Here is a 22,943-nt window from a genome sequence, read left to right on the forward strand (position 1 = left end):
CTGGTCCCCAAAATCATTGTGTTATGTATATACAGATTGTGTACAGAGAGTTGTGTTTGTGTTGGAAATAGGGTGACCAGATGCCCTGATTTTATAGGGACAGTCCTGATATTCAGGGCTTTTTCTTATATAGGCGCCTTTTACTCCCACCCTCTGTCCTGATTTTTCCCATATGCTATCTGATCACTCTAGCTGGAAATATGTTCTTAAAATGTCTTTGGGAGGCAGTGCGTAAACTTAGCCTGCCATAGACAAAGGACTTTGTGTTTCCCCGTTTTGATTACTGGCATTGGACATTAAAAGAATATTTACATATACAGTAAAGAACGCTAACAAGCAACAGCTTAGGCCATGGCTACACTTGCAGATGTAGAGCGCTTTGGGTTAAACCAGCCTTCAGAGAGTGCACCAGGGAAAGCGCTCCAGTCTGTCCACACTGACAGCTGCAAGTGCACTGGCGTGGCCACATTCACAGCACTTGAAGTGGCATTTGGAGCAGTGCATTATGGGCAGCTATCCCACAGAGCACCTCTTCCCATTCTGGCGCTGTGACTTCTGGGAAGGGGGTGTGGGGTGCAGGGCATTCTGGATCCTGTCCCAACACCCTGTGATGTATTGCTTTGCACCCCAGCAATCCCTGTGTTTTCATCCACATTTGGCGCCATCTTTCAACGGTTTCTGTTCAGAGCGCGCTTTGTCTTCACTTCCAGTCTGTGGAAATGGAGCCCGAACTGCTTCGGAACATGCTGACGAGTCTCGCCAGCACATCTCATTTGGCAGTCAAGTTACTGCTTAGGATCTAAAGTGACAGTGAGGAGTCCGAAGATGATATCAAGTCACGTAACGCATACAACACGACATTGTTTGTCTCATTCACAGACGTGCTCTCCACCATGGAAGGCCACTTTTGGGCTCGGGAGACAAGCACTGAGTGGTGGGATCACATCGTCCTGCAAGTCTGGGATGACGAGCAGTTGCTGCAGAACTTTCGGATGAGAAATGCCACTTTCATGGGACCGTGTGCTGAGCTCGCCCCCCATACTGCGGCGCAAGGACACAAGATTGAGAGCTGCCCTGCCAGTGGAGAATTGGGTGGCTATTGCAGTCTGGAAGCTGGCAACTCGAGACAGCTACCAATTGGTCGCTAACCAGTTTGGAGTGGGAAAGACGATGACTGGAATTGTGTTGATGCAAGTTTTCAGGGCCATTAATTGCATCCTGCTCAGAAGAACCATGACTCTGGGTAATGTGCATATCATCATGACTGGCTTTGAACAAATGGGTTTCCCTAACTGTGGAGGGGTGATAGATGGGATGCATATTCCTATTCTGGCACCAGTCCACCTAGCTTCCAAGTACGTTAACCTAAAGGGGTATTTCTCCATGGTTCTCCAGGCGCTTGTGGATCACCATAGTCATTTCATTGACATTAACGCAGGCTGGCCTGGAAGAGTGCATGACGCACACATCTTTCAGAACACTGGCCTGTTCAAGAAGCTGCAAGCCAGGACTTTTTTCACAGACCAGAGGATCATCGTAGGGGAAGTCGAAATGCCTATTGTGATCTTTGGAGATCCCACTTACCCTTTAATGTTTTGGCTCATGAAACCCTACACAGGGTGCTTGGACAACAGCCAGGAACGGTTCAACTACAGGCTGAGCTGGTGCTGAATGTCTGTGGAGTGTGCTTTTGGCCGTTTGAAGGGCCGCTGACGCTCTCTTTATGGGAAGTTGGACTTGGCTGAAGACAGCGTCTGCGCTGTTATATCCACGTGCTGTACCCTCCATAATATTTGTGAAGGGAAAGGAGAAGGCTTAACTCAGGCATGAGCATTGGAGGTTCAACACCTGGTGGCTGAATTTGCACAGCCAGAGAACAGGGCTATTAGGGCCCAGTGTGGGGCTGCAAGGATTAGGCATGCCTTGAGGGAGCAATTTGAGGCTGAAAGTCACCAGTAATGTCTGGTGCTCTGCACGGGAGTGAAGTGCAGTGGCTGTGTTTGGTACACTGACTTGAAAGCAACAAGCACCGCCTGGGCTAAGGTATAGTTTGCTTTATGCACTAATAAAGTATGGTTTTTTCAAAGTAAAAAACTCCATCTATTGAAAAGAAAATTTAATTTATTGGGAAAAAAAAAGTGACACAGAAATACCAAAAGGGCAAGGGGGTGGGGTCGGGACTGGTTCAGTCATAGGCTTGAATATGTCCTGATTTCATACTCTCGAATCCTGCCTGGAGTGCTGTGCACTCCGTACTGCACTTCAAGATGGCTATAAGGGATGTTGAGGGGGTTTGAGTGTAGTGGATAAGAGTCGTAGTTTTTGTGGGTGGGTGGTGAAGCTACAGGTGTAGGAGGCAGCGGGGGTGGTAAGAACCCGAATGTTGGGGAAAGTGGGTTGGAGGGGACATGGGGGCACAAGGGGAAGAGTTTTGGGACAAGAGCTGGGAGGGGTGGGTGGTGAGCCTAGTAGTGCTCCACCTGCATGGCGACAAGCACCTGGATAGAGTCCGATTGGTGCTCCGTTATGTTAATCAGCTGTTCCTTGCTTTGCCGCTGGTGCATCATGTTTTCCTGGCGGATCCTCCTCTCGCTCTCCCTCCACTTCTGTGCCTTTCAGTTCTCATTGACAGACTGCTGTATGACTTCATGCAGCATGTCTTCTTTGCTTTTACGTGGCCTCTTCCTGAGTCTTCTCAGTCTGTCGGCTGGTGATAAGAATGATGGCTAAGATCTCAAGGTTGCACCTATACAGGGAAAATGCAACACTTACCATTGTACACGCCAGACAGAGCAATGATTCCCTCACACTTAAGGAGGGCAATCACAAAAACCCTACTTTGCTTGTCTCAAAACAAACGAGAAGAGCTCCTGGCTGCATGTATCTAGGGATTCCGGGGTGTCTCCCCCTGCCTCAGCACCATTGCTCGCACTTTCCTCCTCCTCCTCCTCCTCCTCCTCTTCCCCCCCCCCCCGCCCCCGCTGTGCTGGGCTTGGAAGTGACCATGGTGGTTGTTGCAGTGGAGGTGGGATCACCCCCAAGTATTGTGTCCAGCTCTTTGTAGCATTTGCAGGTTGTGGGGGCAGCACCGGAGTGGCCGTTTGCCTCATGGGCTTTGTGGTAGGCATTCTGCAGCTCCTTTCCTTTAACCCGACACTGCACCGCATCCTGGTCATGGCTCTTGATATGTTCCTGAAGATATCGTAATTCCTATGGCTGGAGCGCCGCTGGGACTGCATAGCTTCCTCCCCTCAAACACTGGTGAGGTCCAGCACCTTGCCATTGCTCCATACTGTGGATCGCCTGGCTCATGAAGGCATGGCCACCTGGAAAGATGCACTGAGAGCACTCTACGCCTGGCTGAGCAAACAGGAAGGGGATTTTCAAAATTCCCAGGGAATTTAAAGGGCAGATCTAACACTTGGTCACTTGAGGACAGGGCCGCAGAGTTCAAAAGTGATGACCAGAGTGGCTAGAACAGGCATTGTGGGACACTTCCGGAGGCCAGTCAGTGCCAATCAGAGCGCATTAGGTGTCCACACTGACACCACGGCGCTCCAGTGAAAGCACAACAAGCATTATTCCTCTCAGAGAAGTGGAGTATCAGGAGCGCTCCAGCTGCGAAGTCAGAGCATTCTGCGTGCCTTGCCAGTGTAGACGGGGAGTGAGGTAGAGCGCTCTTGACAGCTCTATTGGACTATAACGTGCAAGTGTAGCCAAGGCCTTAGTGAGTGCACTGGAAGACAGTCTGCACCCCAAAAAGCCTTCCTGGCTCTTGAGACCGAGATAGTGGACTTTGGTTAATATAAAGGGTTAATATTGTTATTGATCACTTAGGCAACAAAAGCAGCAGCACTCTTTGATTCTGTAAACATTGAGTCCCCTGGCCTGAGGTGGGAGGTACTAGTAACTTGATGTAAATAAGAAAACTGCTTAGGCAAAAATTGAAACTTGCTAAGATTAAGTTTTTTAGTCACTAGAAAGTGTATTCTATTTTGATTTGTTTGTAACCATACCTATCTCTTCTTCTCTTGCTTAGTAGCACTTAAACCTCTGTTCGTTGTTAATAAACTTATTCTTGTTTTATTACAAAACCGTCTCAGTGCTGTGTATTCAAGTGAAGTGTAAGTCATTAGCTAACCCAGTGGTTCTCAACCTGCAGCTCAATCAGCACAATGGTAAATAGGTTAGCTCAGTGGTTCTGAACCTAACAGGCCAGGGATGGGCAAACTACAGCCTAGGGGCCACATCCAGCCCTTCAGACATTTTTAATCTGGCTCTCACCAGGGAGCGGGGTTGGGAGCTTGCCCCACTCTGCGCATGCCATGGCTCCACACGGCTCCAGGAAGCAGCGGCATGTCCCCTCTCTGGCTCCTATGCATAGGGGCAGCCAGGGGACGTGCCACACACTGCCCCTGCCCCAAGTGCTGCCCACGCAACTCCCATTGGCTGGGAACTCTGGCCAATGGGAGCTGCTGGGGCGGCACCTGCGGACAGGGCAGGGCAGTGCACAGAGCTGCCTGGCTGCGCCTCCATGAGGAACTGGAGGGGGGATATGCTGCTGCTTCTGGGACCTGCTTGAGGTAAGCGCCACCTGGAGTCTGAACCCCTGACCCCCTCCTGCACCCCAACCCCCTACCCTAACCCTGATCCCTCTGGTCCCCTCTGTCCCAGCCCCGAGCACTGTCCTGCACCCCCAGCCTCTCATCCCCCAAAGCCTGCACCCCCAGCTGGAGCATGCATGCATGTGTATATACACACACGCACACGCACCCCAACCCTCTGCCCCAGTCCAGAGCCCCCTCCCACAGCCTTAACTCCTCATTTCTGTCCTCACCCCAGAGCCCTCACCCCTCCTTGCACCCCAACCCCCAATTTTGTGAGCATTCATGGCCCGCCATACAATTTCCATACTCAGATGTGGCCCTCAGACCAAAATTTTCCCATCCCTGTAAGAGGCTGATATGTACTCTGCCTCTTCAGAGGCAGCGAACTTAATAATTTATGTGAGCGTCCAGCGAGAGGAACTGGACTTTGCAGAAGGATGTTTCTTGGCAACTGGGGTTCACTGATTCTTACCTTGCAGGTAAGGTTTAGACGAGTAGAGTCTTGAAGTTTCCAGGCAAGGCAGACAGAGTGGTAGGTTAGGGAGCTGACACACAGCTTAGCAGCAGCAAAGCTCTCACTCTTGCTAAGGCAGAGGGCTAACACTGTGGTTTACAGTTTTGGGTGTACAGTGGCAGACTCCACAGTCTGGAGAAGCAATAATTTGATTAGTTTATAGTGGGGTCTTTTGGTGGGTTTGTGGGGTAATGAAAATAAGTTACTGAGGAAAGCCAAGTCAAAGCAATGAGTTTTGCATTTAGTTTTAAAAGTTATGAGGTCTGTGGTTTGTCATTATCTCTTGTGAGAGTGGGTTCTCTAATCTAGGTCCAGCTCCTGTGAAAATTTGTCTTCCATGCTCATGAGTTTGCCTCTGTTGGTGGAAACTTAATTGTTTCAGTGGAATGTAGCTGTTGTTGGAGGTCATGGTTATTAAGATAGTGAGGACAATCTTTTGGGTAGCTAGAGGCAATCCCATGGAAATCTTTGAAGAGTAGAACAGAGTCATTCATCTGGACTTTCTATTTTATGGAGTGTTTAGTGCAGAAAGCAGAGCCCCGAGGGTGATGAATTCATGGACATTTGAGTTGCTAAGCACATGGACTGCTATGTTGTACCAGATGGAGATTTTACAGCGTCTGTAGTTTCATCCAATATATGGAGTTGCTGTAGCCTAGAGTTCATGGATGTGTGGATCCATGTGCCCAGGATAGTGTGTAATAGGAATTGGCATATCTACTATTAATAGTATTCAAATGGGTACTTTTAATTTTCTACAAATTAAGCCAACTTCCAAAGAAGTAGCACTACAAATAACAGGCCTTCTTTTTTGAGATGTGCATACTTGGTACCTTTCAGGATTGGGCACAAAATTAAGTTAGTGATGGAGCACATGTTTAATGTAGATGGCTTATTTAAGGGAAATAAATATTATTTAGATTTAATTTGGAAATTAATTTATTAAAACTAGCTTATGGCTAATTCTTTTAGCACTTGGGTTTTCTCTTGGGACTGGTTTTAGACGTGCTTTCCTCAGTGCCTATTTTTGTTGGCTCTCTATGGTCTAACTGACATACTGGGTCTAACTTGTTTTGTTGCATGGAATGGTTTATGATTTTTATTAAAAAAGAAAACTAGATTTTTCTGATTGCTATTGTTTAATTCTCATCTAAATTAGTTAGAAGTTGGAAGAAAATATATGGTGACTGTTACAAAGTTTATTTTGCTAATTTTAGGTTATATGGAAATACAAATGGAATATAACTGATTGTAAAAACTGATCTTCATCTTTCTTTGTAATAGAAGCCAAAACTACTTTCATCGCCTATAAAAGATGAAGATTCTTCCATTTCCTTCCCGAAGCCTCCAGTGGACCCAATGGAGGTTAGGAAAGTCAGCAGTGCCCGGGCTCGCTTATGTAGAACAGCTTCTCAAGGAAATCTCCTTCCAGATAAAATATTTCTTCCTGATGAGAGTAAGAGCATTTCAATATAATTCAAGTATTTGAATCTAGAGCCATGTGATGTTTTAGAGTAAAAATTTCAAAGTACCTAAGTCCCATTTTTAAAATGTAACTTAGGTGCCTAAATCCCCATTGACTTTCATTTTTTGAAAACAGGCTCCTAAATCACTAGGCTCCCATGTGTCTTTTGCTTAAAAAATACAATTTGAGTGGAAGTGATCATGAGATTATAGATTTCATGAGTCTAAGGAAAGGAAAAAGTGATGGCAGCAGAATAAGGACAGTGCACTTCAAAAAAGCAGACTTTAACAAACATTTAACTGGTAGGTAAGGTCCCATAGAAAGAAAATCCAAAGGAAAAAGGAATTCAGGAGAACTGACAGTTTCTCAAAGAGTTTGCTGTTGTATCTTTAATATTGTCTGTCCCAATATGAAGGAAAGATAGGAAGGATAGTAAGAAGCCAGTAATGCTCCATCAGGAGCTCTTTAATTATCTGAAAATTTTAAAAAAAGAATTCTACGAAAGTGGAAATAGGAGCATATTCTAAGGAGAAGTTCAAAGAATAGCACAAGCACGTAGGGACAAAATCAGAAAGGCTAAGGCACAAAATGAGGTACACCTAGCAAGGGCAATAAATGGCAATAAGAAGAGGTTTGCTAAATACATTGGGAGCAAGAAAAAGATGAAGGAAAGTGTAGGTCCTCTACTTAGCAGGGAAGGAGAGCTAATAGGATATGTCATTGAGGAGGCTCAGGTGTTGCATGCTTATTTTGCTTTAGTCTTCACTGAAAACGTTAATTGTGATCAGATGCTTAACACAATGAATATTAAGAACAAGGGAGAAGGAACACAAACCAAAATAGTTATCTAAAAATTCTTTAACATGTTAAGTAAGATGTATTCAAGTCAGCAGGGCCTGATGAAAGTTGTGTTAGGTTACTTAAGGAACTAGTTGAAGCAATCTCAGAACGGTTAGCAATTATCTTTGAGAACTCTTGGAAGACACATGATGTCCTAGAGCAGTGGTTCCCAAACTTATTCCGCCGCTTGTGCAGGGAAAGCCCCTGGCGGGCCAGACCGGTTTGTTTACCTGCCGTGTATGCAGGTTCGGCTGATCGCAGCTCCCAGTGGCCACGGTTCGCTGCTCCAGGCCAATGGGAGCTGCTGGAAGCAGCACTGGCCGAGGGACGTACTGGCCGCCACTTTGAGCAGCTCCCATTGGCCAAGAGCAGCGAACCATGGCCACTGGGAGCTGCGATCAGCCGAACCTGCGTATGTGAGAGGTAAACAAACCGGCCTGGCCCGCTGAGGGCTTTCCCTGCACAAGTGGCGGAACAATTTTGGGAACTGCTGTCCTAGAGGACTGAAAAAGGGTAAACATAGTGCCTATCTTTAAAAAGAGGAGCGAAGAGGACCCAGGGAATTATAGACGAGTCAGCCGAACTTAGATACCTAAAAGATATTGGAAAAGATAGTTTGTTTAATAATCTGTTTATAAACATCTAGAGAATAATGGGATGATAAGTAATAGCCAACGCCAACATGGATCTTGTTGGCACAATTAGCTCTTGACAATCTAATTTCTTACTTTGATAGGGTTACTGGTCTATTAGATGGGGGTGATCTATAGATGTGATACGATATATATCTTGATTTTTAGTAAGGCTTTTGACACAATTCCACATAACAGTCTCATAAGCAAACCTGGCAAATGTGATCTAGCAGAAATTACTGTAAGGTGGGGCGTGCAGCTGGTTGAAAGACTGCTAAGAGTAGTCATCAATGGTTCAGTCTCAGACTGGGAGGATAGATCTAGTTTAGTCTGACCGGGGTCTGTCCTCGGTCCAGTACTATTCATCATTTTTGTTAATGACTTGGATAATAGTGTGGAATGAATGCTTGTAGAATTTGCATCTGACACCAAGCTGAGAGGTGTTGCTAGCACTTTGGAGGACAGGATTAGAATTCAAAACAACCTTGACAAATTGGAAAATAGGTCTGAAATCAACAAGCTAAATTCAGTAAAGACAAGTGCAAAGTATCTCACTTAAGAAATGAAAATAAAATGCATAGCTACAAAATGGGGACTAGTGGCTAGCACTGCTGAAAAGGAAAGGATCACAAATTGAGTGAGAGTCAACGATGTGGTGCAGTGGTGAGACAGGCTAATATTTTGTGATGTATTAACAGGAATGTTGTACATAAGACATGGGAGGTAATTGTCCCATTTTGCTCGGCACTGGCCTCAGCTGGAGTACTATGTTCAGTTCTGGGCTCCACACTTCAATCTGTTGACATTGCTTTTTGAGAGTGTCCAGAGGAGAGTAACAAAAATTATAAGATTATGAGGAAAGGCTAAACTAAACCTGGGCATCTTTAGTCTTGAGAAAAGAAGCCTGGTAACAGTCTCCAAATAGGTTAAGGGCTGCTACTAGGAGGATGGTGATCTATTGTTCTCCATGTCCACTGAAGGTAGGATAAGAAGTAATTATCTTAATCTGCATCAAAGGCGATTTAGATTAGATAATAGGAAAAATGTTCTTACTATAAGGATAATTAAGCACTGGAATAGGTTACCAGGGGAGGTTGTGGAATCCCCATCACTGAAGAATTTTTAAGAACATATTAGACAAACACCTGTCAGGGATGGTCGAAGTGTACTTGGTCCTACTTCAGCACAGGGGGCCAGACAACATGACTTCTTAAGATCCCTTCCTAGCCCTACATTTCTATGATTATGTGCTCTGTTATGTGCTTTTATTTGTGTAGGTTTATAAAAACTCTAAATATGGTAAAGTGTTAACAGTAGTTTATTGGGAGGAGAGGGAGAACTATTTGATGCATTGCTATCCTGAAAATAGTTACAGAAAATTAGTTAAAACTTTATAACAAAGAGTCATTTGGAATATAAAAATGACATTATATTCAGTATAATAATCAAACTGTAATGTGAGGCACTGAGTGTATGCTAGTACCAATCTGTTTATCCCATTTTTGTTCTTACTCCAAAATAAGCATATAAAGAGCATATACAATATGTACTTTTACCATGTGATTTTATGCCCTCCTATCGTGTACTTATCTACAATCTGATCCATAGATCCCAGCATCAGGATATTGCTTTGTTGTCTGCTTGAGGAAAGGAGAATTTAATGTTGTTGCAGCCTTTATTTTTCAGGACTAAGACATTTTTCAGTATCAGGGAAACATTTACACTGGCTTTAGCGTAGGTTCCTTTTGAGGACATGTTAACCTTGAGAGTTTTCCTTTAATCTTAATTGTACCTACTGTTTTAAATTACTTTTTATATCCAATTTCTGGCCAGCAGTCTCAGCCCTATTGCTGAAAAATGTGTTACTTTCTAGTTCTATGAGAAAAGTTTGAAAATAACTGAAAGGCCAAAAGCCTTAAAATACATTGGGTATCTTTAGAAATTAGGGTTTTTTTTTAGAAGAATGAATGTCTCTAAAAAGATCTCTGATGCAAAGTAGAACATTGTGTTTTAGTTACTTTGATACAGATTTCTCTAATTGATGTCAGCTTGCTGCGATAATAGGAAAGATAGTATGAAGTAAAAATTTCTATATTACATTTAAAAGACTCCTTGCTGTGTCTTTCATCTTGTAAGAACATTTCTTGCAAAACACTTGTTCCTGGTTTTTGCAGATAAGGAAGGGGTAAATTCTGAAGAACCAGCTACCATGGATGATCTTTCAAGGAGAAGTAATAAAAGTTGTTTAGCAGAACTAAGTCCACACTCCAATTTTAAGGATGATGGTATTCCACTAATTTATAATGAGCATAATAAGGCAGAGGAGCAAGACTTCTTAAAAGAGGCAGTAGCAACATCTCCATTGCAATTCAGAAGTGGAAGGTCAGTATTTACTTTTTTTCTCTTTCCAGTCACAGTTAATTGCATAATATGTCGTGTCAAAATATATAGAACTGCTAGAATTCAAAGACTTTTTGTTTTTATTTAAATTCATTGGTATTACTATATGTAAATGATATATTCAGTAAAAACTTATCATTTCGCTCCTCCCCCACCCCGTCCTAAAGAGATTTATTCCTCTTGTGACAAAAATAAAGTTTAGTTCAATATAGGTAAGGATACCTGCTTGACATGAGGAGAATTAATTAAATAGATGTGTATATACTTTCTGATTTCATTTGATTACTAACATTTCAAAGCTGTGGGTCTGCTAGTAACATTCAGGATATAAAATGGTTTAAAATGGGTATCTAGTCCCTTTTATACCTCACAGCCACATCGCTACACATTCTGTGCTCCCAAGCTTCTTATCTTCAGAGAAGATGAGTGGAACAAAAATTGAAGATAAAGTGTCAGAAAAAATAATCAGTGTGTACTTCTTGGTGCTAGCGTCCCTATCAACAGAAGCAAAATGTATGTGTGTACACATACTAAATTTTCAAGTGCTTTCTTTAAGTTGATTTACAGTACACTTTGGTTGTTTTTTGTTTTTTTTAAATAGCTTTACTTTCATCTTCATACCCTATGGTTCAATGTCTGCAGTGACTTAACAGGTACAGTGTTTCAGCAGACAAATAAGACTATGCTTACAATCCATTTCTACTGGATCTGGACTGTGGTGTCCTTTGTATCATTAGCACTTGTGTAACATTCAGTGGCACTGAATTCACTAGTATCATCAACCTGCCATTTCTTTGTTTTGCCCACTAGTGGATGTGATGTACCAGGATGTAATCACTACCTTGGGCAAGCAACTACTCGGTGCACACGTGACACTAGTGTCTCCTACAGTGTCTACAGATAACTGATGCTTAGGTGAGAAAATCACTCACCTAAGTACAGATATTTTGGCCATTAAGATGTGGCAATGGTTATTAAAAGATTACTTTTTCACAGTAACTGCTATAGATCTATACTGAAATTATTGCTAATATATTAATAAAATATTACAGTAAACTTGTTAGCAGAGTTTGTAATAAGTAGCTCACAAAATTCATCATAATGCATAACTTCTGTTACTGTAAAATAATGATCCTTTAATTCTAAACCTGATAATAATACTGGATAATTTGGTGAACATCATGTAATCAAGCTGTTTCAATAACTCCATAATAAAGCTATTTTAGCTCTCCCCCCTTCTACCCTGATCTTTGAAAGAGGGAGCAAAGAGAGAGAGAAAATCTTAAAGAATGTGGGGTTAGGGTCGGGGAGATGAACAGGGAGATTATTGAACTGTGTGTGTGTATATGCCTGGAAATTAGTTATGTTTCCCAAGAGGGTCCTAACAACAAGAAGTTTGTCAGCTGCTGTTCTTAATAATTGAGAAGAATGAACCTCAAACTGGGTGATAATTGTAAAACTAGCAAGCATGCTAAAATAGTTAAGTTCTATACAGTGAGCTAAAATTATCTTGTACAAAATTATTTACTTACCCTTTATTAAATTGATTAATCTCTACAGTTTTTATACAGCTTGCTATGCATAGGGCACAGTATGCCATATGGACTGAAGTGTTCAGTAGTTTGAACCACAGAATGTTCTGTTTTGCTTAGTAATAATCACTGCAATTCAGATGGTGACTACTTATTTTTTAAAAATAGGTTGATTCCTTCCAAGACCCTTTGTTTATACTGATATGAAGACCAGTCCTTTTAATTAATAGGAGTTTTTTTCCATGTAAAATGTTTCCAGTTTGTTCAAAATTCATGTTTTTCTGTTTGATTTGTTCTATTAGTGGACTGTGATTTCTTATCTCTTCTTCATTCTAGATTTTCTTTCCATTTCACTCCTCCCTAAAACTCTCTAGCTTGCTAGAATATAATTTTTTTTTTCACTTCTGAGGATACAATGTGACCATTTTCTGAAGTTGCAATAAGTACCAGTCCATGGATCCTCTGGCAATTTCAGTTGTAAAAATGGTGTAGCTGGCACAGCCTCTCACAGATTAAGTATTTCCATATTAATGTGTCCTTTCATGTTTTAAAGGTGCTCATGGTTTTGAATCTCTGTCATTACATCTTGCAACTTGGATAATGTAATTTAAAAAACAGAAACCTGACATTATGCTAAGCTCTCTCCAGTGCTGTTGACTGAGAATTTCACATCAACGAACAAAATATGTGTGTGTGTGTGTGTGTGTGTGTGTGTGTGTGTGTGTATACAGTTATCCAAAATTCCTTTCACTGTAAGAAAACTGCAGCAATCCCTTTCTTTACAACCAGTAACATTATTAACATTAGTATTATTATTTATATTAATAATATTGTAAGTATTATATTAAATAACCTTGCATCTGAGAGCCCCATTCATGGATCATGAACCCATTGTACTAGGCGCTCCCCAAACAGAACAAGAAGACAGTTCCTATGCCAAAGAGTTTGCAATCTAAGCACATTTTTTTCCTTCCCTCAGACCTTTTTCAAATGGTCAGGGGGAAAAAAAAAGATAAACTTTGCAGAGGATGATAAAAGAACATCTGATACTGAGTCGTGAATAACTAAATTGCTCTCCCCTGGCAATCTTCAAATACAAATCAGTATGTATTATGGACAGTGCAGTGGTGGGAACTATGCCCTTAGCTATTGTTAGAATATTACAGATTAATGAATAAAAGAGAAGAGACAAAAGATCTAAACATTTTATTAAATTTGCAACTGATTAGCAGGGTGGATTTGATTTAAATCACTAGTCAGGAAGACTCAATTTTAATAATGGATTGCTACATAAAAGTGCATTCTTGGTGGTGGTTATAACCTTAATACATATTCTTCAGAACTCAGAGAGAGATGTAGATTTCATTTTTAGAAGGTACACACTATACATTTTTAAAGTGATATTATGAAAACTTTTCAAATTAGTTTTACAGCTATATCAGAAAATGAATGATTGGTTATTTCATTTATCAAAGATAATTGAAGCAGATAGTTCACCTACCAATGACTTCATAAATATCTCCAATTCAACAGGTTAATCATTAATATTTGGAAGATTTTCTTGCCACGCTGTATTAGGAGGAGAACATCGCCAGACAGACATTTAAATTGTTTTATTTAACTAAACAACAACGTTCTGTATCCTGGATTTTTTTCTTCAACAGCAAGCATACTGTATGCTAGTTTAACAAAACAAGTATATGAATTTTTTAATTTAGTTAAACATTCAAGTTTTTTAAAATCAGGTTTGTTTTTGTTAAAATTGTTTTAACTAAAAATAGTTAAATGAAATAGTTTTAAAAAAATTAAATAGACTATGTCAGACAGGTCAACATGAGAAACTTAAAATATTGGCTTCTGCAGCGAACTCAGTCGTCTTCACCTTCATTTTCCTGTTGGTTCATAATCCAGGAAAGAAAAACAAGCTTTCCTGCTTTTTCAGGTCCCAAACGATTTCTCAATTTGGAATGAATTAGTCCAAAGGAAAATAATCTCACTTTTAACAGCAGTAGATTCTTCTGCTGGTGTAGAGAGAATATTATCACTTCAACAGTCTCTGAATCCAAGTGCTTAAGTGACTTCCACCAGTTCACTGGTGTGACTTTCTTTAAAACATCATCAGCAAACATATTTCTTATTCCCAAACTGGGTCTCTTTTACAGCCTGCTGCTATGATATGTTTTCCCTTCTAGTGAGAGAATGGTATGTAGATCTCAAATCAATGAAGGCTACACTCAGGGTACGTCTACACTACATCTACACTACGGGATTATTCCGATTTTACATAAACCAGTTTTGTAATACAGATTGTATAACGTCGAGTGCACGCAGCCACACTTCGGCGGTGTGCGTCCGTGGTCCGAGCCTAGTGTCGATTTCTGGAGCGTTGCAATGTGGATAGCGATTCCATAGCTATCCCATAGTTCCCGCAGTCTCCCCCGCCCCTTGGAATTCTGGGTTGAGATCCCAGTGACTGACGGGGCAAAAATCATTGTTGCAGGTGGTTCTGGGTAAATGTCGTCAGTCATTCCTTCCTCCAGGAAAACAACGGCAGACAATCATTTCGTGCCCTTTTTCCCTGGATTACCCTGGGAGACGCCATAGCACGGCAACCATGGAGTCCGTTCAGCTTTTTTTTACTGTCACCATGTATCTACTGCATGTTGCTAACAGACGCGGTACTGCAGTGCTACACAGCAGCATTCATTTGCCTTTGCATGATAGCAGAGACGGTTATCTGTCGTTCTGTACCATCTGCTGCTGTCATGGGTGCCCCTGGCTAAGGTTGGCCAGGAGTGCAAAGACAAAAATGGGAATGACTCCCCAAGTCAATTCCTCCTTTATGGTATCTAAAAATAGTCAGTCCTGCCTAGAATATGGGGCAAGTGTACTAGAGAACCAGAGAGCACAGCCGCTCCATGTCAGATCCTGCAGAAATGATGAGCTGCATGCCATTCACTGGGGGTGCCCCTGCAACAACCCCACCTGTTGCTTCCCTCCTCCCCCAACCTTCCTGGGCTACCGTGGCAGTGTCCCCACCCCCATTTGTGTGATGAAGTAATAAAGAATGCAGGAATAAGCAACACTGACTTGTTAGTGAGATAAAATGAGGGGGAGGCAGCCTCCCGCTGCTATGACAATCCAGGCAGGACATTAAGCGGTGTGGGGGAGAGGAGCTCAGCATCCCGCTGCTATGATAGTCCAGGCAGTACAGAATCTTTTCTTTACACGTGAAAGGGAGGGGGCTGATGGAGCTCAGCCCCCAGTTGCTATGATGAGGACGGTTACCAGCTGTTCTGTACCATCTACTGGGAATGACCAGGAATCATTCCTATTTTTACCCAGGTGCCCCCGGCCGTCCTCACCTGAGGCCAACCAGGAGCACTCATGGGCTCATGACAAGGACAGCTATCAGTCCTTCTGCACTGTACCGTCTGCCATCGGGGAGGGGTGGAGAGAGGATGCTACTGTTTACTGCTGCAGCACTGTGTCTACCAGCAGCATGCAGTATACATAGTGACATATAAAAAAGTCAAACGATTTTTTCCCCTTTTTCTATCACGGAGGGGGAGGAGGGGTAAATTGACGAGATTGTCCGGGGTGGTTCAGGGTCTATGTGTTTGACCATTCAGGCATTGGGAGTTCAGCCAAGAATGCAAATGATTTTCGGAGACTGCAGGGACTGTGGAATAGCTGGAGTCCTCGGTACCCCCTCCCTCCCTCCATGAGCATCCATTTGATTCTTTGGCTTTCCGTTACGCATGTCACGCAGCACTGTGCTGTGGATTCTGTATCATAGCCTGGAGATTTTTTTCAAATGCTTTGGCATTTCATCTTCTGTAACAGAGCTCTGATAGAACAGATTTGTCTCCCCATACAGCGGTCAGATCCAGTATCTCCCGTACAGTCCATGCTGGAGCTCATTTTGGATTTGGGACTGCATCGCCACCCGTGCTGATCAGAGCTCCACGCTGGGCAAACAGGAAATGAAATTCAAAAGTTTGCGGGGCTTTTCCTGTCTACCTGGCCACTGCATCTGAGTTCAGATTGCTGTCCAGAGCGGTCACAGTGGAGCACTGTGGGATACCGCCCGGAGGCCAATACTGTCGATTTGTGGCCACACTAACCCTAATCCGATATGGTAATACCGATTTTAGCGCTACTCCTCTCATTGGGGAGGAGTACAGAAACCAATTTAAAGAGCCCTTTATATCGACAGAAAGGGCCTCGTTGTGTGGACGGGTACAGTGTTAAATCAGTTTAACGCTGCTAAAATCGGTTTAAATGCGTAGTGTAGACCAGGCCTCAGAAAGACCTCAAGACTTTGGGAATATGCTGCTCAAACAATTCCACTTTTGTTTCTACTGCCTGTCCCTCCCTTCTCACGTTTTATCTCCACCCCCAACAATTTTCTATTCATTGAACTTTTTGAAACTTTGCACTTTTAGAGAGCAGTAAGGGATTGACTCTGTATACACAAATTTGCAGAGGCACAATATGGTTGAGGTCTGTTATTTCTCACCTCTAAATAAATAATATATATAAAAAAACATTTTTGCTGTTAACAAGCATGTTCTCTGGAGACACAAATCAGCAGTTCGAGAATTGCAGAACTAAGCATCTCTGATGGTTTCTTCTAGACTGAGCACTGAGTCCCATTGGGTAAATAGAAAGATTAACCTAAATAGATTAACCTAAATAATCTATACAAAAGCCCCTGGAACCCCATAAAATTGGGGCTCTAATCCAGGAACTATTGGAAGTCATTTACAAAAGTTTTCTTAAACATTAGATAAATATATTCTCACACTATAGAATTAGAATTTATAATCCCTATTCCACGATGAGACATTATAGCTCAAAGATGTATCTTAATTAAAACTATCTTTTAGATAGGTTTTTTCCTCAAAAAGCATTTTATCAAAAAAGTCTGATTTAAATAAAATCTGATTTTTATTTTATTTATTTTAAATCATTGATTTTTATCCACCCTGCTGATTAGTGACCAGCTTATGAGGCCAGGTACTTTATGTCAAAATTATCTTGAGAAAAGAGTGCTATTTCTATAAGGATTTCAGAGTAGGGAAATTAGAACATTAGAGCTTGAATGAATAAAAACTATTTAAAAGGTAACTAATAATTTATCAGAGGAGCATGGATTTGTAGTAGAGAAGATATATCTAGGTCATAGGATAAGACTCTTCTAAATTATATTCCAGAAAACATACGCGGTCTGATTCAATAATTAAACCTGCAGAAAGTGTGAGAGAGTGCTAGAAAAATATATTAAAAAAACAAAAGGGGTGGATGGGAATCAATTAACTTTGTTTTCTTCAAATAGGTCTTCACATGTATTGAGAATTTAAGTTGGGAAGATTAATTCTCAATCAAATCTTGTTGGCTTTGTTTCTTCTTTGTAATTTATTGCTGAATTGGCTGTAGTTTCCATGCTTGTCCATCCTTTTAACCTGGTGGTTAGAAGCTACCTATCACTTTGACCATGGAAATCTGCCAGAAAATCCAAAAAATGTACATCATATGCCAAATTTGAATTAGGGAAACTAATATTAGAGGCAGCTGAACCTGAATAATCATAACACTCAGTATCTTCAGTTAGAGCTCTAAGTACTTGTCTTAAGGCAATTACGGAAAATCTGGTTTCCAGTCATTTTGTTCTTGAACAAGTTTTCTCCAACATAGGAGAGCTGTACAATAGGAGTTTTTTCCTCTCCTTTGTATTAGTCCCATGTCCTTAAGTTGAAATAGGTGCAGAGAAGGGTAATGAAAATGATTAGGGGTATGGAACAGCTTCCATGTGAAAAGGGACTAAAAGTATGGGGTCTTTTCAGCTTAGAAAAGAGCTGCCGAGGGGGGAGGGGAATATGATGGTCTATAAAATAACGAATGGTATGGAGAAAGTGACTAGGGATGTTATTTACCCCTCACATGACACAGGGCCTAGGTCACCCAATGAAATTATGCATTATGTAAGGTATGTAACCTGCTGCTTATTAATCTGTGGAACTCATTGCTAGAATATATTGTGAAGGCCAAAAGTATAATGGGGTTGAGAAAAGAATTAGCTAAGTTCATGAAGAATGGGTTCATCAGTGATTATTAAGGCAACGTTTTAGTCACAGGTATTTTTTTGAAAAGTCATGGACAGGTCATGGGCAGTAAAGAAAAATTCACAGTCAGTGACCTGTCCATGACTTCTACTATATACCTCTGACTGAATCGGGGAGGGAAGGTAGGGGTTGCTTGAGTGGCGGCACGGAGGTGTTGGGGCTGGGTGACAGCACACAGCCTGGGGCCCCCGATGGGGCTGGGTAGGGCAGGCAGTCTGGCTGGGACCCCCACTGGTGTTGGGGGTATGTGGGCTGCCTCTGCCCAGATCTCCAGAGGCAGTGCCTGCAGTGAGGGGGATGCCCTGCTTCTGGGGAGCCCCCTGAGGTAAGTGCTGCCCAGAGCCCTCTTCACCTCTTCCCACACCCAAACCCCTGCTGCTCTGGGGGAGTGGGACACAGTGGCCCGAGACTGCCCCAGCTGCCTGAGCTTCCCCTGGGTCAGATGCACCAGCTGCTGCAGAAGTCACAGGAAGTCACGGCATCCATGATCTCCTTGACAAACTCGCAGCTTTAATGATTATTAGCCAAGATGGTCAGGGACAGAACTCCAAGCTCTCGGTATCCCTAAACCTCCGAGTGCCAGAAGCTGGGGCTGAATGACAGGGCATGGATCACTCGAAATTAACCTGTTCTGTTCATTCCCTCTGAAGCATCTGGCACTGGCCTCTGTCAGAGGCAAGATATTGGGCTAGATGGACCATTGCTATGACCTAGTATGGCTGTTCTTACGCAGCTATTGTACATTTTTGCATATTTGGTCCTAAAAAGTACTGTGGAGTTGGAGTGTTTGACCTCAAAAGATGAAACAAAAGATCCAGATTCAGACTGGAAACTGCCCTTTGGTTCCTTCAGTTATCTCACTCAGACATTTATCTTACTGATGCCTTGACCGTGTACCTTACACTGGTGCAGTGAAGTGCAGGATCAGAGCCTTAGAGTGTTATGTCTTCAGGACAGCAATATGTCTTATTTTGTAAAGCACCATGCACTCAAGTATCCTAAGTAAAGTGTGGGCATTGGGGATCACACACATTTTTGAAAATAAGGGCCTTTTTAACGGCTGTGTGTGTGTGCATGTTAAGTATGTACCTATATTGACGTAGCAGTTGTTTTGCATCGGACATTGACACAGGTGTTCTAAACTTCACTCGTCAGAATATGTCCAGTATCCTGCTATCTCCATTATGGGGCTGCCCATCTTCCATAACTTTCAGTAAGACACTGGTGGTAGTAATTATTTTTTGTTCAGATCTCCAGAAATTACCGTAATCTACCCTTTCAATGTCCTCTTTTTCAACTGTCTCTGTGTGATTTGTAGAAGTACCAATTGGTCAAGTGATGCAAGGCTTTCAAAGACAGGGATTTGTAATATGTTTTCCAAAGATCAACCCGATGTCTGTCCAACAGAACATGGTTTATCTAGGATTAGAGCGGGAGGGGGGCAGTTCTAGGACAGAGCACAATATCTGCTCTATCAGAAACAAAGTTTCTTAAGCTTCTGAACTCAATGTGAGTTGTTCATGAGAAGCAGACAATGTTAGGTGTTATCTGTAGTCTGTTATCTTGTATAAAAGTTGTACTGTGAGAGAGCCAATTAAGGTTCATCACAGGTTCTTTTTATTGCTTAATCCAAATGGAGTCTTTCCACTGTTATCAGTAGGTTTTGGATCAGGTCCTTGGTCTCAAACTCTGGGAAATTTAGAGCCTCTGGTCCTCATGCCATGAAAAGTAATTCAATCCCTAGTATGGAGACGTGTGTATCATAGGGACAAAGAATTCAGCTTTTTGGTGGGAGTGAGAAATTGGGAAGCCTATCTGTGCAAAATAGAGGTTAGAAATAGAAACACAGACAACCTTGCACTTATTGGAATCAAGTACAATTTTTGTTAGTGCTTTTGGTTTTGCATAACATTCAGATCCAGCATACATAGGTAACAGTATCTCCAGCAACTGTGCCGTAATGGATAAGATGCTGTACGTTAAGCATGTCCATGTATGAAGATATCGCACCACGACTAAATTACTGTGGCACAGCAACACCACTATAGTTAGGGTTCCATTACAACTTCTGATTAAAGGTCGGTCTTGCTAAGTCCTCTAAAATTGACATGCATGGTTTAATTCCTTTGAAATTTGGTATGCCTCTAGGGGTTGCAGGGTAGTGTTAGTGCCCAAATTTCGGGTCATTGAGCTAAGGTTGTGGAGATAGGCTACTTTGGAGGGGCTTATTTTTTCAAAAAGTTTTTATGTGGGGTTTCTTTGCGCAGAGCTAGAGATGAACCTTTCCATGTAATGCGGGTCAAAATGGTCTCAATCTGTCAAATTTTACCCAAGGTAGTGCATGGCAAACACTAAATCTTTGGGGGACCCAAATTAAGAATGGTATCTGAGAATATAGTCACTTCTTTGCATGTGCAGATGTGTAGTCTGGAAGGATTACACTGCTCATGCAGTCAATAAAGGAAGAACACTTGGAGAGGGAGGATTTCTATGCAGCCATTATCTGCTTGCCTGGATACCTAGAGGGAATGTGATTGACGCCATTGCCCCTGGTGAATGTCCTGCCACTGATGTTCCTAATCTGAACCTTTGTACACCTGTGCAATAGAGATTTAATAACTCATGCTGCTTGATACAAGTTGTCTCTGTTACAGTGCAGCACGTTTTTATTTTAGGGGGAAGTTTATTGTGAACACAACAGTCAAGGGGCAGTCTAACCAACGTTCTTGTTATATTGAGTGGGGAGGAGCCAGAGGACTGTGTGAGATGGGAGGGCGTAGGTTGGAATGTAGGGATAGGGGAAAGGAGTTATGTCTGCAGAGGGGGTGGGCAATGAGGATGAGTAGGCAAGCCTTGAAATAGTTACTTGAGAAAATCTGTGTTTTACTAGCTCCTGGGGGTGGGTAATGGCTTACTCGCTCAGGGCAGATTAATGTGGGGATTCCAAAGACTTGTAATGTGGAGATTTGGAACTGACAGTGTAGGTACTTGACCAGCAGGGTTCTCAGCATGTGGATTCTGGATGATTCCTGTATCCTGAGGTTGCAGAAGTTTGTGAGAGAGCAAAGAGTATGCTATGACATAGGGTTTGCTGATTACAAGCTTATTTGGGTAGAGATAGATGGCCTGCATTGGCATCATGTTTTGCTCACTCTGCAGCATCTGACTAGTGACTTAAGAATTTATGATCTACCGGACATTGTGGTATAATTCACTTGGGCAGAAATGATTAATTCCTGGTGTACACCTTATGCAATGTTTGACTTCCAAATTCCATTCCTATTCTCTAACACACACATGCAAAGAGTTTGATCTACTACCTATCTAAATATAACAGTGGAACACTTTATTTTATTGTTTTGCTTGAACTGTCTTAAATAATGGGCTGTGCCCATTATGTGTTCATAGAGCAATGGTTCCCAAACTTTTTTTTCTGCGGACCACTTGAAAATTGCTGAAGGTCTCGACAGTCCACTTAATGATCTTTTCAGATGTTCGTACCATTAGCTAGCTATTGTAAAGCACTTTTGGATAAAAGTGCTATATAAAAAAACTTAACTTTTTTGGTTCTACAAATAAAAGCACACAACTCATATATTTTAATATCAGTAGTCTTACCTTCCTAATGCGATGGATGTGTCCTCTCCCCTGCTGCAGCAGCCCCCGAGCTCAGGCTGGGAAGGAGCAGGGGTCTCTCCTTCTCTCCCCCACTGTGGCAGCCCCCAAAATGGGGCTGGGAAGCAGGGAGTCTCTCCCTCTCTTCCCCCGCCACCACCTCACCTTATATGTGTATCTTCTCCAGGGTCCAGGCACCTAATTAGTGGAGCCACACCTGCACGGCTCCACTAATTAGGTGGGTGGCCCTTCCTTCTCTCGTGTACAGCCACGCAGGCACGCACCTTAGAGGGAACTATCCACGGACCACCAGAATGGAGCTCAGTTTGAGAACCTCTGTTATAGAGGAATTTGTTTTTTATTTGCTCATCTTTGGGATGAACTGACCATGAGACACAATGTCCTTGGCCTAAAGTCCTTACTTGGTAGCCAGTTTTGAAAATTAAATTTCCATTCCACTATTTCTTCCTTCCTTAATTCAGTAGCCTCTCTCCAACCTCTCATTCAGTTTCTTTCTTTCCTGCTGGCAATACTCTTGATACAAATAATGTGTAATTGTTGAAATTATTTCAGGACATCGGCATTCATCAGTTATCTCTTTAATTATTTGCTGCAGCTTTTTTTAAAATTGCTAAGCAATTTGCACCATTGAAGAACAGGACGGAGTATGTGTTCATATAATTATTCTATTACAGACTGCTTTATACTTATTTGTATAAAATTTTGTAGCGACTCCATTATGTTTTACAAAGGAAAATATTAATCTTAAAATGATTATTGTAGCTGTTATAATAATTCCATTTTGTGTGAGGAACACCTGTTACAAATATTGATTTATCCTTCTAGGATATGTCTACACTGCAAAACAAACAAAACCAAAAAAACCCAACCAAACCAAAATCCCAAAAAACCCACCATGGCAGTGAGTCTCAGAGCTGGGGTCAGCTGACTGGGTTTATGGGGCTCACACTCTAAAGCTAAATAGCAGTGTAGACTTTCCTACTTGGGCTCGAGCCCAGGCTCTAAAACCTGATGAGGGGTGGGTCCAAGAAAGAAGGCTCCAACATAAGTGCGAATGTCTGCGTTGCTATTTTTAGCCCCAGAGCGCAAGCCTCATTAGTAGGGTCCTACCAAAATCATGGTCCATTCTGGTCAATTTCACAGTCATAGGATTTAAAAAATCGTAAAGTTCATGATTCCAGCTATTTAC

At 42.2% G+C, this 22,943-nt stretch overlaps 1 protein-coding gene across 1 annotated transcript in view; it reads left to right on the forward strand.

Moving 5' to 3' along the window:
* Positions 1-22,943, forward strand: part of ARMC2 (armadillo repeat containing 2) — a 137,803-nt gene that overhangs the window by 9,711 nt on the left and 105,149 nt on the right. Inside the window, exons 4-5 of the mRNA XM_030556072.1 lie at positions 6,406-6,577; positions 10,233-10,440. Coding sequence (XP_030411932.1) covers positions 6,406-6,577; positions 10,233-10,440 — 380 coding nt within the window. The remainder of the gene's footprint in view (positions 1-6,405; positions 6,578-10,232; positions 10,441-22,943) is intronic.

The sequence above is a fragment of the Gopherus evgoodei genome, chromosome 3 (assembly GCF_007399415.2).
Source record: "Gopherus evgoodei ecotype Sinaloan lineage chromosome 3, rGopEvg1_v1.p, whole genome shotgun sequence".
In the NCBI taxonomy this organism is placed as follows: Eukaryota; Metazoa; Chordata; order Testudines; family Testudinidae; genus Gopherus; species Gopherus evgoodei.